Source organism: Salmo salar, chromosome 03 (genome assembly GCF_965601325.2).
Source record: "Salmo salar chromosome 03, fSalSal1, whole genome shotgun sequence".
Classification (NCBI taxonomy): Eukaryota; Metazoa; Chordata; class Actinopteri; order Salmoniformes; family Salmonidae; genus Salmo; species Salmo salar.
Window position 1 is genome coordinate 69047501 of NC_138293.1, and position 21350 is coordinate 69068850.

The window sequence follows — 21350 nt, forward strand, 5'->3', positions numbered from 1 at the left end:
TCCAAACCCGAATTCCAATGTGAAGACAGAAGCCAGCCTTATGGAGTGTGTTTGCTTACTGTCTCAGGTGGGGAAGTGGGAGAATGGCTCCCTGTCCATGAAGTACCACGTCTGGCCTCGCTTTGAGATCTACTCAGGGGCAGAGAGCCGGGAGGACGACCACCTTTCCATCGTCACGCTGGAGGAGGCTCCGTTCGTCATCGTGGAGGACGTGGACCCCCTCAGTGGCACGTGTATGAGGAACACTGTGCCCTGCAGGAGACAGCTCCAAACAATGTGAGGGGAAAACTCTCACAATGTATATCCTTAATACTACTGTAATGTGTATAATACCACAGAAATTCTCACAATTCCACAACGTGTTCAACTATAATGTAAAGTATTGATGTCAAAGCAGTTTCCAAGTCTATAATTTTAAGCTGTATAATAATTCTAGTTATGCCCCTTATAGTGTCCCACAGTATCCACCATAAAAGCCTTTAGACCCTCAAACTCCATTCTTACAGTACTTTATGAGTATCTGCCATCTGCCTCCAGTATCTCTACATCTGTACTGAGTTGTATTAAGCCTCTAACTGTGTGGGTACGTCCTGTCCTGTGTCTCAATATGTTCCTCTCTCCACCCTGTCTCACTCTGCCGTGGCAACATGGCCGTGATGCTATCCAAATCCAGGCTCGCGGGGTAGGAAGAGCTCTGTTAAAGTCTCTAGAAAGCGGAACGCTTTAAGCATGCTGATAATGTCTCCCTCTGTCTAATCTCTGTCTAACCATACGTTGTTCAGCATGGGAAAAATATCTTTGCCTGCCGCCTGGAGATGTATGAATGCCCGGTGTTAATAAGCCCTATTGTTCTCCCTCTCACCTTTTACATCTTTTTTTACGTTCGCTCAGTCTGTCTATTCCTGTTGCACTTTCCCCTACGATATCTCCCCCTCTTCTGTCCCGTTGTTTTCTCGCTTCCTGTCCTCCATTTTATGCTACCCTAATTCTCTGCATGCTTTTCTCCTTTCTCTGCCGCTCTCCTCCTCCCTCGCTCTTTCCCTCTCTCTCTTTCTCTCTCTCTCTCTTAGAAATAAAACCATAGATTCTGGGATCTATATCAAGCGCTGCTGTAAGGGTTTCTGCATCGACATCCTGAAGAAGATCGCCAAGCACGTCAAGTTCACCTACGACCTCTACCTGGTGACCAATGGAAAACACGGCAAGAAGATCAACGGCACCTGGAACGGCATGGTGGGAGAGGTGGGCCTGCGGAGCTGCAGCTAGTCTGTCTGTGTATGATGGTGTCTTGGGGGTTAGCTACCTGTGTCAGTCTGTCTGTTTAGCAGTCTGCAGGTATCAATCTGTCTACTGTATCTTATGTTTGTCTGTCTCTGTTTGTCTGCCAGTGTCTGTGTCTGTATCTGTGTCTGTATCTGTGTCAGTGGCTATCCCAACAGGAATCATGCCCTCTGTTATTAACTTGGAGCTACCTGGAAGGAAAACTCATTCTGAGTGACTTATAGACAGACGTTCCTCTTCCACTTCCATGTCACCAGTTTGTTCATTTGGGCATTAGCTAATGTCAGCCAGGTTAAGTACCTCACTGAAGGGTAAAGAGCAGTCTACCATGAAAGTCCAGTGTGTGTTATGAAGATGTTGTGTAATCGACATTGGTCCCAAGGTAAGGTTGTTGTCAGTTGTAATATACAGCGGTAGCAGCAGCTGCACTGAGGCAGAGAGTAGCAGAGTTTTTAGTTTACAACTTTGTTCTAACTTCAGGACAGTTCTAGTGTTGCCCCTCACCTTAGTAACAGCCCTGTGGGTAGAAATACATAGTGTAAGTTTACTGTAGCAGGGGATGTTCTGGTTGGAATAACCTTCCACTGTCATAGACAGGACTACATATCCACTGTCCTACTACAGTATAATCCACATTGACATTATACATTTCAGCCATTTAGCAGACTCTCTTATTCAAAGCCACTTAGATTCAATATGGATACTGGGCCTCCAAGCCCAGAACGGTCACCTGTTATAAAGGGGTGTGTTTCATGTGGACTAAAAGGACGCTGGTGTACCGTCTCTATTCCACCTAGAAGAGGAGTGTTAATGGAGTTAAGCGTCCGTCCCAGCGCCGCTCAGAGGACGTATCTCACACTCTTAATGACCCCAGATCTGCACACGACGACCGTATGGATCACATAGATGCCTCTTGACTTACACAATGTACCAGAGCTGTGCATAAAAGAGAGAAAGAAGTCACTGCAGGGATAAAGTTGGTTCCTCCTCTCCATTTTGTGCTGACTTCATTTAGCTCACCGGTGTCTGCATTGATGGAGGGAAGGCAGTCATTAATCCTCATCATCCAAAATATTTGAGGCAAAACTCTTGATTACATGAGTTTGGCTTCAAACATCGACAGACGTGAACACAGAACACACACGCAAGAATTCTCGCTCGCTCGCTCATTCTCAGTACCACCCACATAGGTCACTTTCATAACGGAGAGAGTACAAGCCGTGGGAGGGAGAATACGGAAAGAGAGAGGAAGTGGGTACACTGCTGGACAGACTTGCTCCCCCTGGGGACACACACACTAACACAAACAAATCCTTGGCACGCAAACCTACAGACCACAGGTAAAGGAAAAAGTCTCATTCCCCTTCTCTTTCCCTCCCTCTGTCATTCACATTCACACCTTATTAACTCCGTCAGTTCTGTCCCAATTTACCCCGGTGCTGTAGGGCCCAGGTATTTAGGGCTAAATATACCTGTAGAGATGGAGGGGCACTAAGGGAGGGATGGAAAGCAGGGAGGAGAGGAAGGAGGAGGCAATGGCAATGGGGTGGCTATTTCAAGCTGCCGTGACCCACTGTGGTAACCCAATTCTCCCTCCCTCGTTCTGTCTGTCTCCCCCTCCCCCTCATTCTCTCTCTCCCTACCTCGTTCATGTCTGTTTCTCCCTCCCACCCTCGTTCTCTCTCTCCCTCCCTCGTTCTGTCTGTCTCTCCCTCTCCTCCCTCGTTCTCTTTCTCCCTCCTTCATTCTGTCTGTCTCTCCCTCCCTCGTTCTGTCTTTCTCCCTCCCTCGTTCTGTCTCTCTCCCTCCCTCATTCTGTCTGTTCTGCCTCCCCTCCCTCGTTCTGTTTCTCTCTCCTTCCCCTCCCGCACTGTGGATCACAAGTCTCCACTTTGACTGTTCTTGATGTGTAGAAACTGTCTCTCATTGACCTTTCCCTTTCTCTTTCTCTCTCACTCCCTCTCTCCCTACTGTTTCTCCCTGTCTCCCTACCTCTCTCTCTCAGGTGGAGACGAAGAAGGCCCACATGGCGGTGGGCTCCCTCACCATCAACAAGGAGAGGTCAGAGGTCATTGACTTCTCGGTGCCCTTCATCGAGACAGGCATCAGCGTCATGGTATCCCGTAGCAACGGCACCGTCTCGCCCTCTGCCTTCCTCGGTGAGTGTGACCCACAAACAGACTCTGCCAACGCTGCCAACTTTACAGTATCACCCAAATGTTCCGTCCAGTGTGTACTGAGACTGAATTATAATGTGCTTAACGCTCTCTCTTTCTGTCTGTCTCATTCCCCTCCAATCTTTTCTTTCCTACTCCCACTCTCTCTCTCTCACTTCCTCTCCCTCGCCTCTATCTCACTCACTTTTTGTTTCTCGGTATACTCTTCATTTGCATATTTTTCTCTCTCTCGCCCTCCCTCCATTGGCCTTTCTCTCTCTCTGCCTCTCTCTCAGAGCCCTTCAGTGCTGATGTGTGGGTGATGATGTTCGTGATGCTGCTGCTGGTGTCGGCGATTGCTGTGTTTGTGTTTGAGTACCTCAGCCCTGTGGGCTACAACCGCTGTCTGGCTGACGGTAGAGGTGAGAGGGTCTGGCTCCACACCGGCATGAACATCTCTCTCACAAATGCACACACGCGCATGCACACACACATACATATTTTTCTCTTTCTCTTCCTCATTCTCTCACTCGTTCTCTCTCTCTCTCTCTCTCTCTCTCTCTCTCTCTCTCTCTCTCTCTCTCTCTCTCTCTCTCTCTCACACACACACACTTCCCTGGATTTTCATGTATTTTAATGTGGGCCCTGTGTTTTGCATTCATTTCCATATTCTCAGGAATCACATGTCAGGCCTGACAGGGATGGGCCCGTTTTTATTACATCTCCCAGCTTAAAAGAAATAATCAATGCCTCTCCATCCTATTCATGACGGGACTATATTTAGAGACCATATCTTTTTTTAATCTCTCTCATCCTTCATGTTCTGGAGAATAAGACCCTCTTTCCTAAAGCGTTGTAGGAGTGCTATTGTTAGCTGGTCATACAGTAGTCTTGGGAATTCAGTGTTTGTGCGAATTGGATCAAATGTTGGATTCCAACTACTGATACTCAGGGTGGCTACTTACAGAACAGTAAATACAACTGTGCCAAAAAGTATTATCATGATGGATTCAATCTTGTGTGGTAGTGACAGAACCACAGCACACATATTCAACAACAATAGGCATACTTAGTAGTGGACTAAAGCCTCATCTGCACTACAACACACTTACCCAGGTGTTTATCAGAATGACACAGCACCGTGGTCCAATCAGTCATGTTCTCCAGCTTCCCTAGCCACATTGTGCTTCATGATCCTACAGCTAACCACAACATAACTACAACACTGAGACGCCTCCCTGAGACCATTGCTCATTGTGATCACTACCTGTCTCTCCATCAGAGCCTGGAGGACCCTCCTTCACCATCGGCAAGGCCATCTGGCTGCTATGGGGTCTGGTCTTCAACAACTCTGTCCCAGTGCAGAACCCCAAGGGTTGGACCAGTAAGATCATGGTGTCGGTGTGGGCCTTCTTCGCTGTCATCTTCCTGGCCTCCTACACTGCCAACCTGGCAGCCTTCATGATCCAGGAGGAGTATGTGGACCAGGTGTCTGGACTCAGCGACAAGAAGGTAAGGCCTGTCATTAAACTTCATTAGTCCTTTACTCGCTCTTTCTTACTATCTCTCTCCTCTCCTTATCTCACCTCCATTCCATCTCACTGTCCATCTTTCCTTGATTCCCTTGATTTCTATCTCTCACTCTGTCCTCTGCCTGTCACCAATTTCCTCACGCCATCATTATTTCTACACCTCTTATCTCATCTCTCTCGCTCCGTCTCTCTCTCTCTCACTCTCCCTATCTCCTCCCCTCAGTTCCAGAGACCCAATGACTTCTCCCCTCCGTTCCGGTTTGGGACGGTCCCTAACGGCAGCACGGAAAGGAACATCAAGAACAACTACAAGGAGATGCATGGCTACATGATCAAGTTCCACCAGAAGAATGTGGACGAGGCCCTCTATGGTCTGAAGACTGGGTGAGCAGGGGGAATGGGGTCTTCGACTGGGTAAGGAGGGAGAACAGGGCCTTAGACTGGGTAAGGAGGGAGAACATGGCCTTAGACTGGGTGAGGAGGGGGAACAGAGCCTTAGACTGGGTGAGCAGGTGGAATGGGGCGTTAGACCGGGTGAGGAGTGGGAATGGGGCCTCAGACTGGGGGAATGAGGCCTTAGAATGGGGCCTCAGACTGGGGGAATGGGGGAATGGGGCCTTAGAATGGGGCCTTAAACTAGGGGAATGGGGGAATGGGGCCTTAGACTGGGGGAATAAGGGGAATGGGGCCTTAGACTGGGGGGGATGGGGGAATAGGGCCTTAGACTGGGGGAATAAGGGGAATGGAGCCTTAGACTGGGGGAATAAGGGGAATGGGGCCTTAGACTGGGGGAATAATGGGAATGGGGCCTTAAACTAGGGGAATGGGGGAATGGGGCCTTACAATAGGGCCTTGGACTGGGGGGATGGGGGAATAGGGCCTTAGACTGGGGGAATAAGGGGAATGGGGCCTTAGACTTGGGGAATAAGGGGAATGGGGCCTTAAACTAGGGGAATGGGGGAATGGGGCCTTAAAATAGGGCCCTGGACTGGGGGGATGGGGGAATTGGGCCTTAAAATAGGGCCTTGGACTGGGGGGATGGGGGAATGGGGCCTTGGACTGGGGGAATGGGGGAATGGGGCCTTGGACTGGGGGAATGGGGGAATGGGGCCTTAGACTGGGGGAATAGGGGAACATGTATTCTATTTTCTTCTATGTATTTTTTGAATATCTTAGTTTAATTATTCTCCTTGTTTCTCATTAAAAGCTCTGGTTTTATTCATTTCCCAGCACAACACTGTCTACCATTATACAGTATGTGACAACTGTAGCCCTTGGCAAAGCAGGCAGAAGTCTATTATCCTTATCACAACATTAGGGCCACTTAGCAGGTTAACTGGGATGAGTAGTTACAGTGTAAAGCTAGGCCAGAAGTGATTACTGTAAATTCTCTCATTAGTAAACTGGACGCCTTCATCTACGACGCAGCAGTGCTGAACTACATGGCCGGAAGGGACGAGGGCTGTAAGCTGGTGACCATTGGCAGTGGGAAAGTGTTTGCCTCCACGGGCTACGGCATCGCCATCCAGAAGGAGTCTGGCTGGAAGAGACACGTCGACCTGGCCATCCTTCAGCTCTTTGGAGACGGTGAGATCGGCGCTCAGTTAGAATTACATACAGTTTGACTTCATGTATTTCAGCTAGGGAGTCGTGCCATTTTACTGAGGGTTTTAATGGTGTTCTTTGATGGAAAACAGCCAAGTTTTTCCGGTCAGATTACTTGCCTTCCTCTGAAGAGAAATGCAATAAAATTATTTGAGAGTGTGCTGTCGTAATGTTTCCCCATGGAATTGTAGCTGACTGTATACTTTTGGCATACTTGCCGACTGGCTAAAATATAGAACACACAATCCTACAGGTATTGTCTATGTATGTTATAGTGTGTATAGTAAGACTGTGTCCCACCTTGATTGAGCATCAGTCAGAGCTGCATTCGAAGCCATATAGAAGTTGTTTTTCTCTCTACAGCTTGTCTGGGCTGAAGCCACTTTATCTGGGTGTGTTCCAGCCTGTCTTGAGGATCCTGGTCCAAGGCCCCTCCAGGCCCCACTATAGTGTCCTAGTTAGAGGTGCCAGTAAAGCTGCTGGTGTATTCTACACTCTGTGGACAAGGGGTGTGTGTGAATGTGGGTCAGCCCTGCGAAGACTGTGTGTGTGTGTAGGTCTCTGTTTCTCTGTAGACAAGGGGTGTGTGTGAATGCGGGTCAGCCCTACGAAGACTGTGTGTGTAGGTCTCTGTGTCTGTCTACTGAATGTACAGGTGTGTTTTAAGTGGCAGGACTGTTTATAAGCTTTGGATAAGGAGTGGGTTTTTTGTATTTAGGGATCGGTGACAATATGTTATTGTGTGTGTGTATAGTATACAGTTTCTTGTAGATTTTCTCATGTATGAATGTGTGAATATGGGTCATCATCGGGTGCCGTCCCCTGTGTACAGCCAGCCAAAACTTAGCAAGTGGCCCTCAATGTCACATTGACACGCCCCAACATGCACTCCTTTCAGTGTGACCTAGATTGAGAAAGCGATCCTCATGCGCTGAAAGACCAGGGGCCTTTGACGGGTGCAGACGGGGTCCTGGCTGGTTTGATGATGAGACTCGCAGACAGTCACTTAGAACATAGGAGAATGCCAAGGGTCCCAGGGAGCTCTGGTCTCACAGACGCCACTGAGCCCCATCTCTCACACCAGTCGCCCTTGTCATCCAGGAGCCATGCAGGCACAGCAGGCAGTGGGCCCTGAGTTCGATTATCTGTGTGTGTGTGTGTGTGTGTGTGTGTGTGTGTGTGTGTGTGTGTGTGTGTGTGTGTGTGTGTGTGTGTGTGTGTGTGTGTGTGTGTGTGTGTGTGTGTGTGTGTGTGTGTGTGTGTGTGTGTGTGTGTGTGTTGATGCTCAGGGGCCAGTGGTGCCATGCGAGAGCTCTGCTGACGTGCACAGCCATCTGAATGTATGCTTAGTTAAGTAACACCAGTCCTGCCACGGACGGTCCGCCAGAACTAACTGCTGCTGATGTTACACAAGGTGACCCACAAAGAGTCAGAGAGACTCTGGGACATGGCTGGACATGTGGACACACACACATCATGCACGCACACTGATATTTCCATATAGTCATGCGCACACATGGGTCTATTTGCTGAATCTGAAGTGTGCTGTCATGAATAAGAAAACTGAGATGTATTGTAAAACTGTATTCATTAAATTGCCACCCAAGGCTTGCATGCATTAGCCTTTACGTGTTTGTCCTCTACAGTTTTAGGTATCATTTTCAGACCTGTATTTTCAATTGTCTTTCCCTACTCCTCATCCCTATACCTTTTCTCTGCTCACTTTGCATCAATCTCCCGTTCCAATATTTATCCTCTTGCTACATCATGTCCTCCTTTCTCCACACCCTTCTCCTACTCCCTCCTTTCTCTCCCTCCACTCCTCCGTCCTTCTCCATACCCGGTCCCCTCCCTCCATCCGCCTGTCCTCACTCTCCCTCCTCTTCCCGTCCCCACTCTTCCTTGACTCCTCCCTCCATCCTGTCCCTCTCTCCAGGTGACATGGAGGAGCTGGAGGCCATGTGGCTGACAGGGATCTGCCACCATGAGAAGAACGAGGTGATGAGCAGCCAGCTGGACGTGGACAACATGGCCGGCGTCTTCTACATGCTGGGGGCGGCCATGGCTCTGTCGCTCATCACCTTCATCGCCGAGCATGCCTTTTACTGGCAACTGCGCTTCTGCTTCATGGGCTACTGCACGGGCAAGCCAGGCTTCGTCTTCTCCATCAGCAGGGTGAGCCAGTCCACCTCAGACACCCATAGTAACTGTCTGCACACACTCATACATGGCTGTTCTTCACTTAGGTTTTCTTCCTGTGGTCCTGTGATCTGCATCAGCACCCTTTGGCATCTTTTTAGAGTTATGACCTTCATCATCAACCTCACATCATCAACTTTACTGTCTCTAATACCCAGTAAATGAGAGCGCTTTATACTTTGAAAAGGTAGTCCATAAGGAAACCTGGTCAAGTTGAGGCTTATAGGCACTGATAGCAGAAATCAGCATGTAGTTTATGTCCCCAGTGGCCAACCAATGCCAAACTCTGAGTTTAGTTTGAACACAGACAGCTTTCTTCTTTCGTTTTGATGCTAATGCCCATTTCACATCCGGGGTAAATATTTACAAAATATTGAGCCAAAATCAATTGTTCACTTGGCCGGAGAAATAAGGGTAGATTACTAGTCCTCCTGGGAGCAAAGTCACCCCGAGGTATTTGATTTCTAGTCCAACTGTTTTGACATGGCTCCACTGTAACTCACCAAGGTGAAACGCTTGGGGTTAACCACGTGGCTCATTTACGACAGTGCCACACAATACAATGTTCTTTTCATTTGAATACCAGGGCAGAGGAAAAACTGTGGATTATTTTGTGTCTAGTGTTATAGTGTCAATTTTAGTGTGTGTTTGTCAGTGTGTTGTTTGGGTGTGTATCCATGACAGTTGGCTTCTCATTCCAAAGACAGATTGGTCAGTAAGCGTTGATGATTATACCATTAGCGTTTGTATGAGGATGAGAATGAGGAGAATTAATGAGGTTCCATTATGACATGTATTCGTGATATTATTTCCTAGTTGTTGTGATGGTATCTGGATGTGACCTTTGAATACAGTTCAATCAAAAACTGTTCCAGAATGCTTCTTTGGCTGTCCCCATAGGGGAGAACCCTTTTTAGTTCCAGTCAGAACCCTTTTTTGGCTCCAGGTAGAACTCTTTTGGGTTCTATGGAACTCACAAAGGTTCTACCTGGAACCGAAAAGTGTTCTTCAAAGGGTTCTCCTATGGGGACAGCCAAAGGACACTTTTAGGTTCTATATAGCACCTCCAAAATATTCAGAGGAAACAACCTACAATATGTTTATTTATTAGAATTCATCGCCACATAATAGATTTTCAAGGGATAATTAAACAACGAGGGAAATGATGGTTGATTAGCTTTTCACAATCCTGGGGTAAGGCTTCACATTGGTTCATTCTCATTTAGTTTGATATTTCCATTGACGCCCCTTTCCCTGTGCCACTGGATTGATTCTGTTTCTTAATTTCACAGCGTAATCCAATAAACTGTATTATTATTACCGCAATTAACATTTAAGCTCAGCACTGTAAGAATGAGAAATCTGTCATGCCTGATCGGAGTCTAGTGTCCAAGCCCTTGTTGGTGACAGTTTCCCCCCTCTGCGCTGGTGAAAAACAGTAAGCAGGGCTTCGTTAGCAAAGGTATTCCTCTTACACCTGCAACACTGTAACTAATTCACTAACTAATTCATGACATCGATTTAAGAAACCATCTAATGACTTTAGCTAAGAGTTTAGATAAGTACTGTAAATATATTAAGCCTAATCGATGCATCTTCAAATGGTCACATGGTAGTATTATTTGCATAAAGCCACATATAGGCTACTCAAGGACAGGGCAGCTAGCGAATCTTTGAATTTGAAACCACATGTACACTCTGTAATCAGTTATAAATTGTAGGTGCCTCCATGACTTTGCATTTCTAACACTCAGGCCAGAGCTATTACCATTCACACGTCCCTGCCCCAATAATCCCAGAGACAGTCTGTGAATGTTTACTTTATGTGGGCATGTGGAGTATCTCAGTTGAGTATGAAGCACCATTGATGATGCTAAGACATTCTGTTGTTTTGTTTATTCATCTCTGCAAACCGCTCAAACGGAGCACACATGATGTCATCTAACATTGCCAAGGGTTGAGGGTTGAGTAAACACAAGGACAGCATGTCACAGAGAATATGGGAGAGTCAGTAGCGGCGTGTGGGTAAAATCACTGGGGAAGCCAAGCCAGAAAAAAAGCCATATTACAACCTATGTGTTGTGATAATTGCATTGCTTGCTCTATAACCTGTTAGTTCATATGCCTTGACACTGTGATATATAGGCCTAAACTGAGACAATAAGAAGAGACAGTGGCAGAAAATATTCAACCAAACCTTTGTTTCATCACAAAACCGGAGAGCAACATCTGTCGGTGAAGTCCACAAAACATATTGAATGTAACAATCAGTTACATGACCTATAGCATGGTCAAGCAAGTTGATGTTTCCGCCATTTTCAGACTACTAAACAACTATTGATTTAAAACCACGTAGAGTTACCGCAAGTCGCAAAGAAAACAGGAGCTGCCTCCACTATTCCAGCACCATTTCAACATCATCAACTCACCTATGCTTAGTCTAATACAGTGACAACTAAAAGATACCCAAAACAATTTAGTCCAATCAACATAAGCTAAATATGATGTGGCTGTCCACAATTCAGATTTGTGTGTGTGTAGAGAAACGCCAATGCCATCCTCCTCTCTTTTATGTTGACGAAACAGTCTATGACGTACAGTACACACTTTTAGTTTTTGTTGTCCTACGCTATCTGGCTAAAATGCTTGCTCGCTAGCCCAACTTCCTTTCATGGGCAATGTTAGCTAGTTAACATTAGCCTTCTACATCTAGCTACAACCTACATATTGAACTCTCATCCTCTCAGTTCAGGGACACAACAATGTATGAATTTATGATTGGATCAGAATCATTGTATATTCATTGTCCAGTACGGAGATTAAGTAAAACCAACAAGTCCAAATCCATATCTCCATCCATGGCTAGTTTAGAAAAGCGACAATTTTAGCTAGCTAGCTAGCCATCGGAGGACAACAACACAATGAGATGCAACAATTCAAGTTGTTTCTGTCAATGACGTATTTCTCTTGATGCGATGTGATTGGAGTGAAGCCAAATCCAAACTGGCTTCCCTTGACACTTTGTTTTGGTGCCCCATGACCATTCACAGTTGAGCTCACTCAGTTAACCTCAACACTGATTGGCTATTATTTTATATGTTTTTTTTATTATCAAGGGATGAAAAATGCTCACTGGCTTCCCTTGCATTCAATGCTAAGGGCGGCAACAATGTCATACTCTTTATGACCAGACAGCATCAGATACTGTATATGACCTACACATACAGAGACAGAGGGTGCGCTGTTTCGCTCGCTCGGATGCTTTCTCCGGTGAGATACATTCAGCCTCTTGCGAATTGAAGGAAAATTATGAAAACACAGTGAGACAAAAAATACATAATTATATATTTTATCTTGTTCAATTGTTTTATTACACGCCACTGGGGAGAATGGTGGTATGGCAGGCTCATGGCCACATCAAAACGGAGCAATGGAGGGCACATTGATGAAACAAAGAGGCAGAAGGAGGAGTAAGAGAGATACAGTACCACAGAGACAACCAATGACTAATAGTTAAAAGAGGGAGATGTCAAACGTGATGAAAGAGTTGACAAGGAATAAAGTTGGCATCATGGTTGTCATGGCATCAAGGCTGAGAGAGAGGACAGATGACATGAAAATTACCCTGTTAAGCAATCATTGCCATTTACCAGTACACCTTTGACCTTTAATGGCGGCCAAAGGGTCCTATTACCTCTGCTGTCATTTCCCAGACAAAATAACAAAAAAATCATTGGGTGAGATAGATTTGATCCCACTCATCCATCTGTCACACCTCGTTCACCCCACTCTCCATCCATTTGTATTTGAATATTGTATTGTACATCACAGGATGCAAATAGCACGGTTTGTCTTTCTGTCATCATTATGTCAGTGTTTCATGGCCTCATCCTCTCTCTGGAGTTTTATGTTATTGCATGGCGGTCTACAGTCGATGCCGGGGGTATTTATTAACTGCCACGGGGTATTGTTCAGCCAAATTCTAATCACATTGATTGAAGGTATTGACCACTGAGACCCACAGGGCTTAACTGCATCTCTGTCATTATCAATCATCTCCCCATCCTCTCCTCTCTCCTACATTCTCATGCTCTCCTGTCTCATATACCCACATACAGTAGAAATACGTTAGATGTATTGCATTCAGTCCATGTGAATCTGTATTTTACCACTTAATGGAGAAACAATAAACAAGGAGTCAAGTCCAGAGGTACTAGAAGTGGACACTTCTTTCCTCATCTCTTTTTACACTACTGGTCCAAAGTTTTAGAACACCTACTCATTCAAGGATTTTTCTTTATTTTTACTATTACTATTTTTACTATTATTACTTTTACTATATGTGTTATTTCATAGTTTTGATGTCTTCACTATTATTCTACAATGTAGGAAATAGTAAAACATTAAGAAAAACACTTGAATAAGTAGGTGTTCTAAAACTTTTGACCAGTAAATGTAGATATTATGTGTAGTGCATGTTCCACGGTCTAATGTTCAACAGTTGCGTAGGCTATGTACATGTCTGTGTTATTTAACAGTCTCAATTTCCCTCTCATTCTCCTCAGTCTACTCTTAGAAGCCCTATTTTTAGTTCTCCTTTATTCTGCCTCTGACTCTCCGTTACCCTCTCTAATGCTGCTTAATGACCCTCTTCACTCACAGGGCATCTACAGCTGCATCCACGGGGTTCAGATCGAGGAGAAGAGCAGCTCAGCTCTCGACTCTCCATCGGTCACCATGAACAACACCCAATCCAACATCCTGCGTCTGCTCCGAACCGCTAAGAACATGGCCTCCCTGTCCGGGGTTAACGGCTCACCTCACAGCGCCCTGGACTTCATCCGTCGTGAGTCATCCGTCTACGACATCTCCGAGCACCGCCGCAGCCTGGCAGGTCACTCGGACTGCAAGCCTCCGTACATGCCGGAGGATAACATGTTCAGTGACTACATCAACGAGGTGGAGAGGACGTTCGGGAACCTCCACCTGAAGGACAGCAACCTGTACCAGGACCACTACCTGCACCACCACGGAGGCTCTGCCCTGGGGCTCAGCGGCCCGCCACTTAACAGACCCCACAGCCTGGGCAGCAACAGCTCTCTGGAAGGGGGCATGTTTGACTGTGACAGTTTAGGGGGAGGAGTGGCACCCATCTTCACCACCCAGCCACGCTCTGCCCTGACCCACAGGAACATGAGTAAGTTTGACCTGATTGCCGGTCAGAACCCACCCTCCGGGCCAGGCTTCAAATCGGGACTTTCAGACCTGTACGGAAAGTTTTCTTTCAAGGGAGGGGCCTCCAGCTCAGGTTACATCCCCGGGCACGACAGGTACTGTGGGGGAGGGGGCAGAGAGGATGACGGAAACATTCGTTCAGACGTTTCAGACATCTCCACTCACACTGTCACCTACGGGAACCTGGAGGGCAACGCTAAAAAGCGTAAACAGTATCGCGACAGCCTGAAAAAGAGGCCCGCCTCGGCCAAGTCGAGACGAGAGCTGGATGAGATTGAGCTGGGCTACCGGAGAAAGCCCTACCACACAGGCTACCACCACTACCACGGCCACCGCTCCTCCTCCCCGCCCCTACTGGCCTCCGAACGCAAGAGAGGAGGAGGGGGCAATGCAGGGAGCACATCCTACCTGTTCCGTGACAAAGAGAGTGTGAGGGATTTCTATTTGGATCAGTTCCGCCCCAAAGATGGTGTCCCCCAATGGGAACATGTTGATCTGACAGACGGTCCTGGAGGGGGGGGTGGAGGGGGCGGGGGGAACTGCACCAGTTTGGTGTCAGTGGACGACTTTCTGAAACAAAATAAACCCAAAAAATCAGAGTCTAAGAGTGGGGGAGGCACATCAGGGGCGGGGTTGGCAGGAGGAGACTGGGAGTGTCGTAACTGCCGTGCCAGCGGAGGAGGGGGAAAGCAGATGTCGATGCATGGCAGCGGGGCGGGGGAGAGGGGAGGTGGGTACGGTGGAGGGGTTAGTTGTGGATCCTCGGGCGGTGGAGGGAACAGCCGTCCCAGCTCTGCCACCTGCATGCGCTGCGAGGGCTGCAAAAAGACAGGCAACCTGTACGACATCAGTGAGGACAACAACCACCTCTTGGAACAGATGGGGGGTGGGAAAGGCGGAGGCATGGGAGCTGTGGGGTTAAGTGGAGGCGCCCAACCTCAATCTCAAGCCCAGCGTAGGAAGTCTGCCGGCTTTGGAAAGCCCCTCCGACGGCAACACTCGTGCGACACCTTCGTAGACCTTCAGAAAGAGGAGGCAGTCGGAGTCAGGGGGGTCATGGGGGATCTAGGAGGGGGCGGTGGGGGCATGGGGGGTGTAGGAATGGGCGGGATGTTGCCTCCTCCCAGAAGTGTTAGCTTAAAAGAGAAGGAGCGCTACATGGAGGGTGTTAGCCCCTTCGCCCACATATTTGAGAGGCATGGAGGCTCAGAGAGGGAGAAGGAGCGAGACAGAGACCCCCTGTTCTACGGTGGTGAGATGGCCAAAGAAGCAGGGTCGCCGTTCGGCTTGTTCCGAGGTGGCGATGGCCTTCACCGCCGCTCAGTGGGGGAGAGGGACATGAGGGACAGAGAAAGAGCCATGATGGAAGGCGGTGGAGGAGGAACCTACTCCTTATCCAAATCTCTCTACCCGGATAGGGTCAACCAAAACCCCTTTATTCCAACCTTTGGTGACGACCAGTGTCTCTTGCATGGCGCCAAACAATACTACATGAAAAAGCAACAGCAGCAGCAGCAGATGCCCCCCAAAAACAGCCGAAGTGACTTCCGGGGCTCGGTGGGTGTGACGTCTTTCTTGCCAGCGACTGCCACTGCTGGGGTCATGTCCACCGTGGCCCCCAGGTTCCCTATGGAGCTGTGTCTGGGAGGGAACCTCCACGGCTCCACGCTGGGTGTGGGGCCAATACAGCGTCCGTTCAATGGCAGCAACGGGCACGTGTACGAGAAACTCTCCAGCATAGAGTCAGACGTGTGAGAGAGGAGACTGGGTGGGGAGGCACGGAGGGAGGGAGGCATGGCATTAGTGCTGGGAAGTCAGGGATGATGGGGCACCACTGTCCACATTGCAACCACAACACTTGTTACAAGGAAGGAGAACAGTCAGGGAAGAGAAGATGAACGACAGAATGGTGAAAAGGTTCGACAGAAGAGAGCAGGGTGAGTTAGAAGGAAAGATGGGGACATTCATGCCCTGTTATTTTGTTACAAAACAATGAATTCAAGAGGTGACACGTGGGTAGGGTTATGTTAACTCTATTATTTATTTGGCCGTTGCCATCAACACACTCAAAAAGAACACAAAATTGACACCTCTGAATGTGATATTACAAGTTTGAGCCAAATGGCTTAGAGTCACACCTACAGAGTGATTATGAGAAGGGAATGTGAGTGAGTAGTGAAGTGTCCATCTGGTCAAGTGTTATTAGAGAAAGGAGATGTTGTCATGACTCATGTTTATGATAGCTCTGAGGCCGAAAATGAGTTTGGCCGTGTTTACCCTGTGCACTAACTCTTCCTTTTTCGCCTCTACACTCTTAGAGAAAAGGATTCCAAAAGGGTTATTTGGCTGACCCCATAGAAGAACCCTTTTTGTTTCCAGGTAGAATCCTTTATGGTTCCAGGTCCACCCTCTGTAGAACAGGTTCTACATGGAACCCAGAAGGGTTCTACCTGGAACCTAAAGGGTTGTACCTGTAACCAAAAAAGATTCTTCAAAGGTTATTTTATGGGGACAGCCGAAGAACCCTTTAAGGTTCTAGATAGCACCTTTTTCTAAGTGAGTTGTTCTGCTCCCTTACACTCTCTGCTCCCTTCTGCTCCCTCCCTTTGACTCTTGTTTGTTATGATAATTCAATCATAAATGGAAATAAGATATTCTTACTGAAATAACAGGGTAAAACAACAATAATGTTATTAACATTGTGATTAACAAAAGTGATATTATGAAGTGCTTATGACATTAAGTTTGTTTTATGTTCCTTTGATATTTCAATACTGTTTAATATTTGTTGTTATTTCTTTGTCTGCCCGATGGTGGCAGGAAGCTTGTTATCTAATTCAACTAACAAGCCTGAAGGACTGAGTGAAAAGTCATTAGGTCTCTTGTTTTTGTTTTAATGATATACAGTCCATGCTCATTCATTAATTTGCTGTTTTTAAAATTGTTACGGAAAGATCTGGAAGACATCATTTGCACAGTGCTGAACGGTTCTTCTTTGTTTGAAGTTTCAAGAGATTTCACACCCTGTTTCTGAACAGGTCAACAACTGTGAAAGACATCTCTTGTCATAAAGCAGATGGCTGAAGATACTGACTGAAGGCCTTAAAGGACTCCAGATGATGTGTACCCCAGAGAGCTCAGCAGGGGGGCGTGGTGTAACGGCATGATGCGTACTGAACACGGTGTTAAGATGTGTGCAATATCCACTTGTCTTGAAGGGAAAACGTGCTGCTCTGAAACCAAGTCATTATTTACAGATGTGAGACTGAGAGACTGTGGTGTGTTTCAAGACAATAACATATTTGATAACTAACACTTAACTTGATGTGGACATTTATTACACAGACATTACAATACCATCGGAAGTGCTTCATAAACCTGCCACACACCCATACTAAAGAACACCACATATACTGTCAGACTGCTGTGCCTCATCTAACAAGCATTTGATCAACCCTTTTGGATTCAGGTTCTTAGAAAACAGCCAGCAGCCTCCTAGGCTCACTTTTTAACACACCACTTATCTCGTAAAAGCCGTTGCGTTCACGCTCTGAAGTTAGGAAGGTCCATACGGGCTTATGAGACACATTGAAGAAGCATTGTGAATGGAGTTTTACTTCACGTCAGTCAGAGTGTTTCATGTGTATTATAGGCGTATGCTCTGTAATTCTAAATTTAACTCAAATCCTCTTAAAAGATGTTGTTGCCCAAAGAAGATGGTAATGGTATTGATTAAAGGCTGAATGTAAGTCGTGAGGATGTCTCTAAAAGGGACATTCCTCCTCAGACTGAGGCAGTTAGACGGAGGATATCTTGGGAATGCTCACGCTGTATGCTTTGACAGATGTTGACAGTACTTTTAACCTGAGACCTCTATATTGCACTGAACCTCCACCCCCCTGGGTTCAGACTTTCAGAAATACATGCCTTATCATATGAAACTGACTGATGACACAAGATATTGTACAGCGTACGAGCCTATCAGTTATTTAAAGGTTTGTCTTCAATTAGTATGAGGTGTCATGTGTTCAAGGGCTGCAGGAAATTGTGTTTCAGTGCTGAATGGAGATTGAAGGTGCTGAGGGAGTAGATTGCGCCGAGTCATTCCTACTTCCAATATGATCAAACTGCACCTCTGTAATATGGAGGTGGGAGATGGAGGGGAAATGATTGAGTGATAACAGCTGTTTTCCTAGACCTGCTGCTAATCTATTCATTTATTCAGTACCCACCTCTTTCTCCATACTATTAAGATGAAACCCTTCATGTTAGCCTTAAATCAAACGGAGTCAACACCCCCCATGAATTACTTCACAAATGGATGGGTATCTTTGGACTTTTTATCTGCACATGTTTTGGATGGTCGTCCAATATCAGAAAGTTTGAAGAAGCAATGGAAAAGAAGAGGAAGAAATAAGAGAGAGTGAGAAAGAAAATAGAGTTATTATCAATCAATGTCAGCATTAGTATGTTCTCTTTTTCCCTGTAAATATATTTAAAAGCTTTTTTCCCTTTGTACAGTAGGCAGACAGTCAGGATGTAACTTTCAATATGTTTTACAACAATTTAAGAAATAAACCAAATGGTAATAAAAACATAAAAATACAAAAACAAAAATATGCAAAATATAGTTAAGACAAATATGATTAATAATGATAAGTGATATGATTGAACCTTTTATTTGCTTTAAATCTCATGTTTACTTAATTATAAAAGTTCACCAGTAAATATAATTATTATTTTAAGAATATGCTTTTGCTTAATTTCAGTAAAGTGTTGGAAATTGAAGATAATTTAGTGTAGACGTTTGGTGATAAGGGGGAAGGTTTAGTTTACGAGTCTTTGCTAAGTTTCCCTTGAATTGTGTTAGATTCTCTTTTAATTAAGATAGGCTACTCTTCATGCTTTACGGGACACACACAATTATCTATACATTTATGTAATACAGTATTACATGTATACATACCAGTAGATGGCTTTTGCATATAGAGACTGTATATTGTGATCCTTCATTTAAGCAATCCTCATTAATTAAGTAATTGACTGCAAGATAATTTGTGTTATGTTGCCCTTTATTCAACTGGGATCTGATGCCGATTGCACTGGTGTCGATAGAGTCTACACTACGCAGGACTGGCTCTTCCTCCTCATTCTGTGTATCTTTAATAAGGATAATACTGATATCTTCAGTGATACGTGTCAGTAGCACTGGGCACAACACATTGGACATTTCCCAGTGTTGCTCTCACACTAACAGAGGATGGTGGTGCAGATGGGGTCAAAAGGAAGTGGTGAGCTTCATCACATTGAAGAATCCATCTGAAATGGAAATGCAGTTTTCCAACCCTTTATAGAATGATGAAATGTTTCGCATCCATGTCACCTAAACATAAAGTGCAGATGGTTAGAAATGAAGGGTGAATCAAGTAATTCAAGGTAATGAGTTGACATCATTATGTTCATTTGGGTTCTTGTCAGAGAAAGAATGATATCCTTTGTGATGTATTTATCCTTGATCAGATCTCCACTGTGTGTCAAACTGTTTGGTATGCATGTGTGAGGAGGTATATATGTTGTCTAAGACATTATTTACTCATCTGCTAGTTTTTGTCTGAGCATTATTGGTTTCAATAACTTTCAATGAGTTTATTTTCCAACTTTTTGGGAGAGATCATTTTAGCTTGACATTTCTCATTCAAATGCATTCATGTCCAGAGGGTTTTTTCTGAAAATGGAAATTGAAAGATGTGTTTTCACTGCACTCTGTCTGGGTCTGCATATTTTTTATGCAACTCCTCATGTTGATTTTACTCATCGCAATAAACTGCATGATCCCTTGGAGTGTTTGTGTTGGAATCTACTGGTGTGTTGATTAGTCTTGAATGTAAGAATCCCTTTAAACGTACAGGCCTACATTGTGATATGGATGGTCAGGAACTCTTCTTGAAAATGGCACACTGGTCTTAACCGTTTTTTTCACTGATTGGACAGGGTGGAATAAATTGATACTGCTTTATACAGGCTGTCATACCCTTTACCACAACTACTCTACGGCCAGCAAGTGAGAAACAGCAAGCAGTGTTTATTTCTCCAAGGCCTTTTGGTCCCAGTCACACTCTGTGCACAAGCATGTCAGTACACATACACATTTGTTTAAATGGGATATGAAGCAAAATGCAATGTCACATCAGCCAAAGCAAGGAAATGCTCTGCCATGGTAGTGGACTGTAGAACAGGCCGATGCTATTGGGTGAATACTCCAACTGGAACACGTTTATCTAATATGATAACAAACACCACTACGTCTACAACCACGGTTTATTCCTGCATTTCAAAGTTGAATAAACAACACTGGTTTCATTGTGTTTTTATTATAATATTGATGAAAAGGACTTACAATTTTTGAACTATTTAATTTGTATAACAATATAAACTTTGATAGTAATAGTATTACAATTATTACATTGAGAACACAGTGATTGGTTACAGGCCTATTCTCACTTGAGTGCTTTGGACAAATTAACGAAAAAGTTAATCTTATGAATATTGATGGGTTTTGCAAGGATTAACATTGCAACTTTATGCATTTTTTGTTGTGCTCTCATTTCTTGTAGATTGAATGAAAGTGGTGCACTGTGTGTGTTTTTGTGTGTATGCTTGAATGGTTGATCAGTTGTGGTCGTGTGTTTATTGGAGCATATAACATGTATAACGGTTTGATTTTCTTTTGTCTTCATGATTAAGATTCATAACATGACAAATGTTATAGTAATGTGGGTAACATTGGTTAAGGGGTTGTTGCAAAATGTATTTTATAAAAAAATATTAATTGCTGAGAGTGTGTACAGACAGCCTGCGTTTTAGGGCAAGGTTTGTGATCTTTCTTTACCCCAGCTGAATATCCTGATTGAATTTACCATGAGTAGGTGAAATGTAACATGAATAGTATCAACTGTATACATATTATTGTAGGCCATTATTTTCTCCTTTTGTGGCCCTTTCTTTGAAATGTTACACCATTTTTACACCATTATATAAACAGAAAAGTATATACAAATAAAGAATTGTACAGATTGTGTAAATATGAATATTGGAGAAAACATTTAAACTCATTCCTTCATTTTTTTTGTATGGAAATGATTAAATTACCCACAATAACAAATGAATAAAGTCATTGGATATTTGCACACAAAAAATCATCATGGTACCTCCAACAAGGATAATACTGATATCTTCAATGATAAGTGCTAAAATATGACTTATTTCTCTTTGTACGTGATGAACAAAAATTACGTGTTGAGTATTAATTAAAACATGCCAAGTCTTACAGATTTGGGGATGA

At 45.0% G+C, this 21350-nt stretch overlaps 1 protein-coding gene across 1 annotated transcript in view; it reads left to right on the forward strand.

Annotated features, from left to right (window-relative positions):
• Positions 1-21350, forward strand: part of LOC106601208 (glutamate receptor ionotropic, NMDA 2B) — an 88616-nt gene extending 67266 nt beyond the window's left edge. Inside the window, exons 8-16 of the mRNA XM_082971418.1 lie at positions 68-276; positions 1071-1242; positions 3287-3440; positions 3734-3859; positions 4720-4949; positions 5193-5353; positions 6369-6556; positions 8511-8749; positions 13436-21350. Coding sequence (XP_082827544.1) covers positions 68-276; positions 1071-1242; positions 3287-3440; positions 3734-3859; positions 4720-4949; positions 5193-5353; positions 6369-6556; positions 8511-8749; positions 13436-15763 — 3807 coding nt within the window. The 3' untranslated portion in view covers positions 15764-21350. The remainder of the gene's footprint in view (positions 1-67; positions 277-1070; positions 1243-3286; positions 3441-3733; positions 3860-4719; positions 4950-5192; positions 5354-6368; positions 6557-8510; positions 8750-13435) is intronic.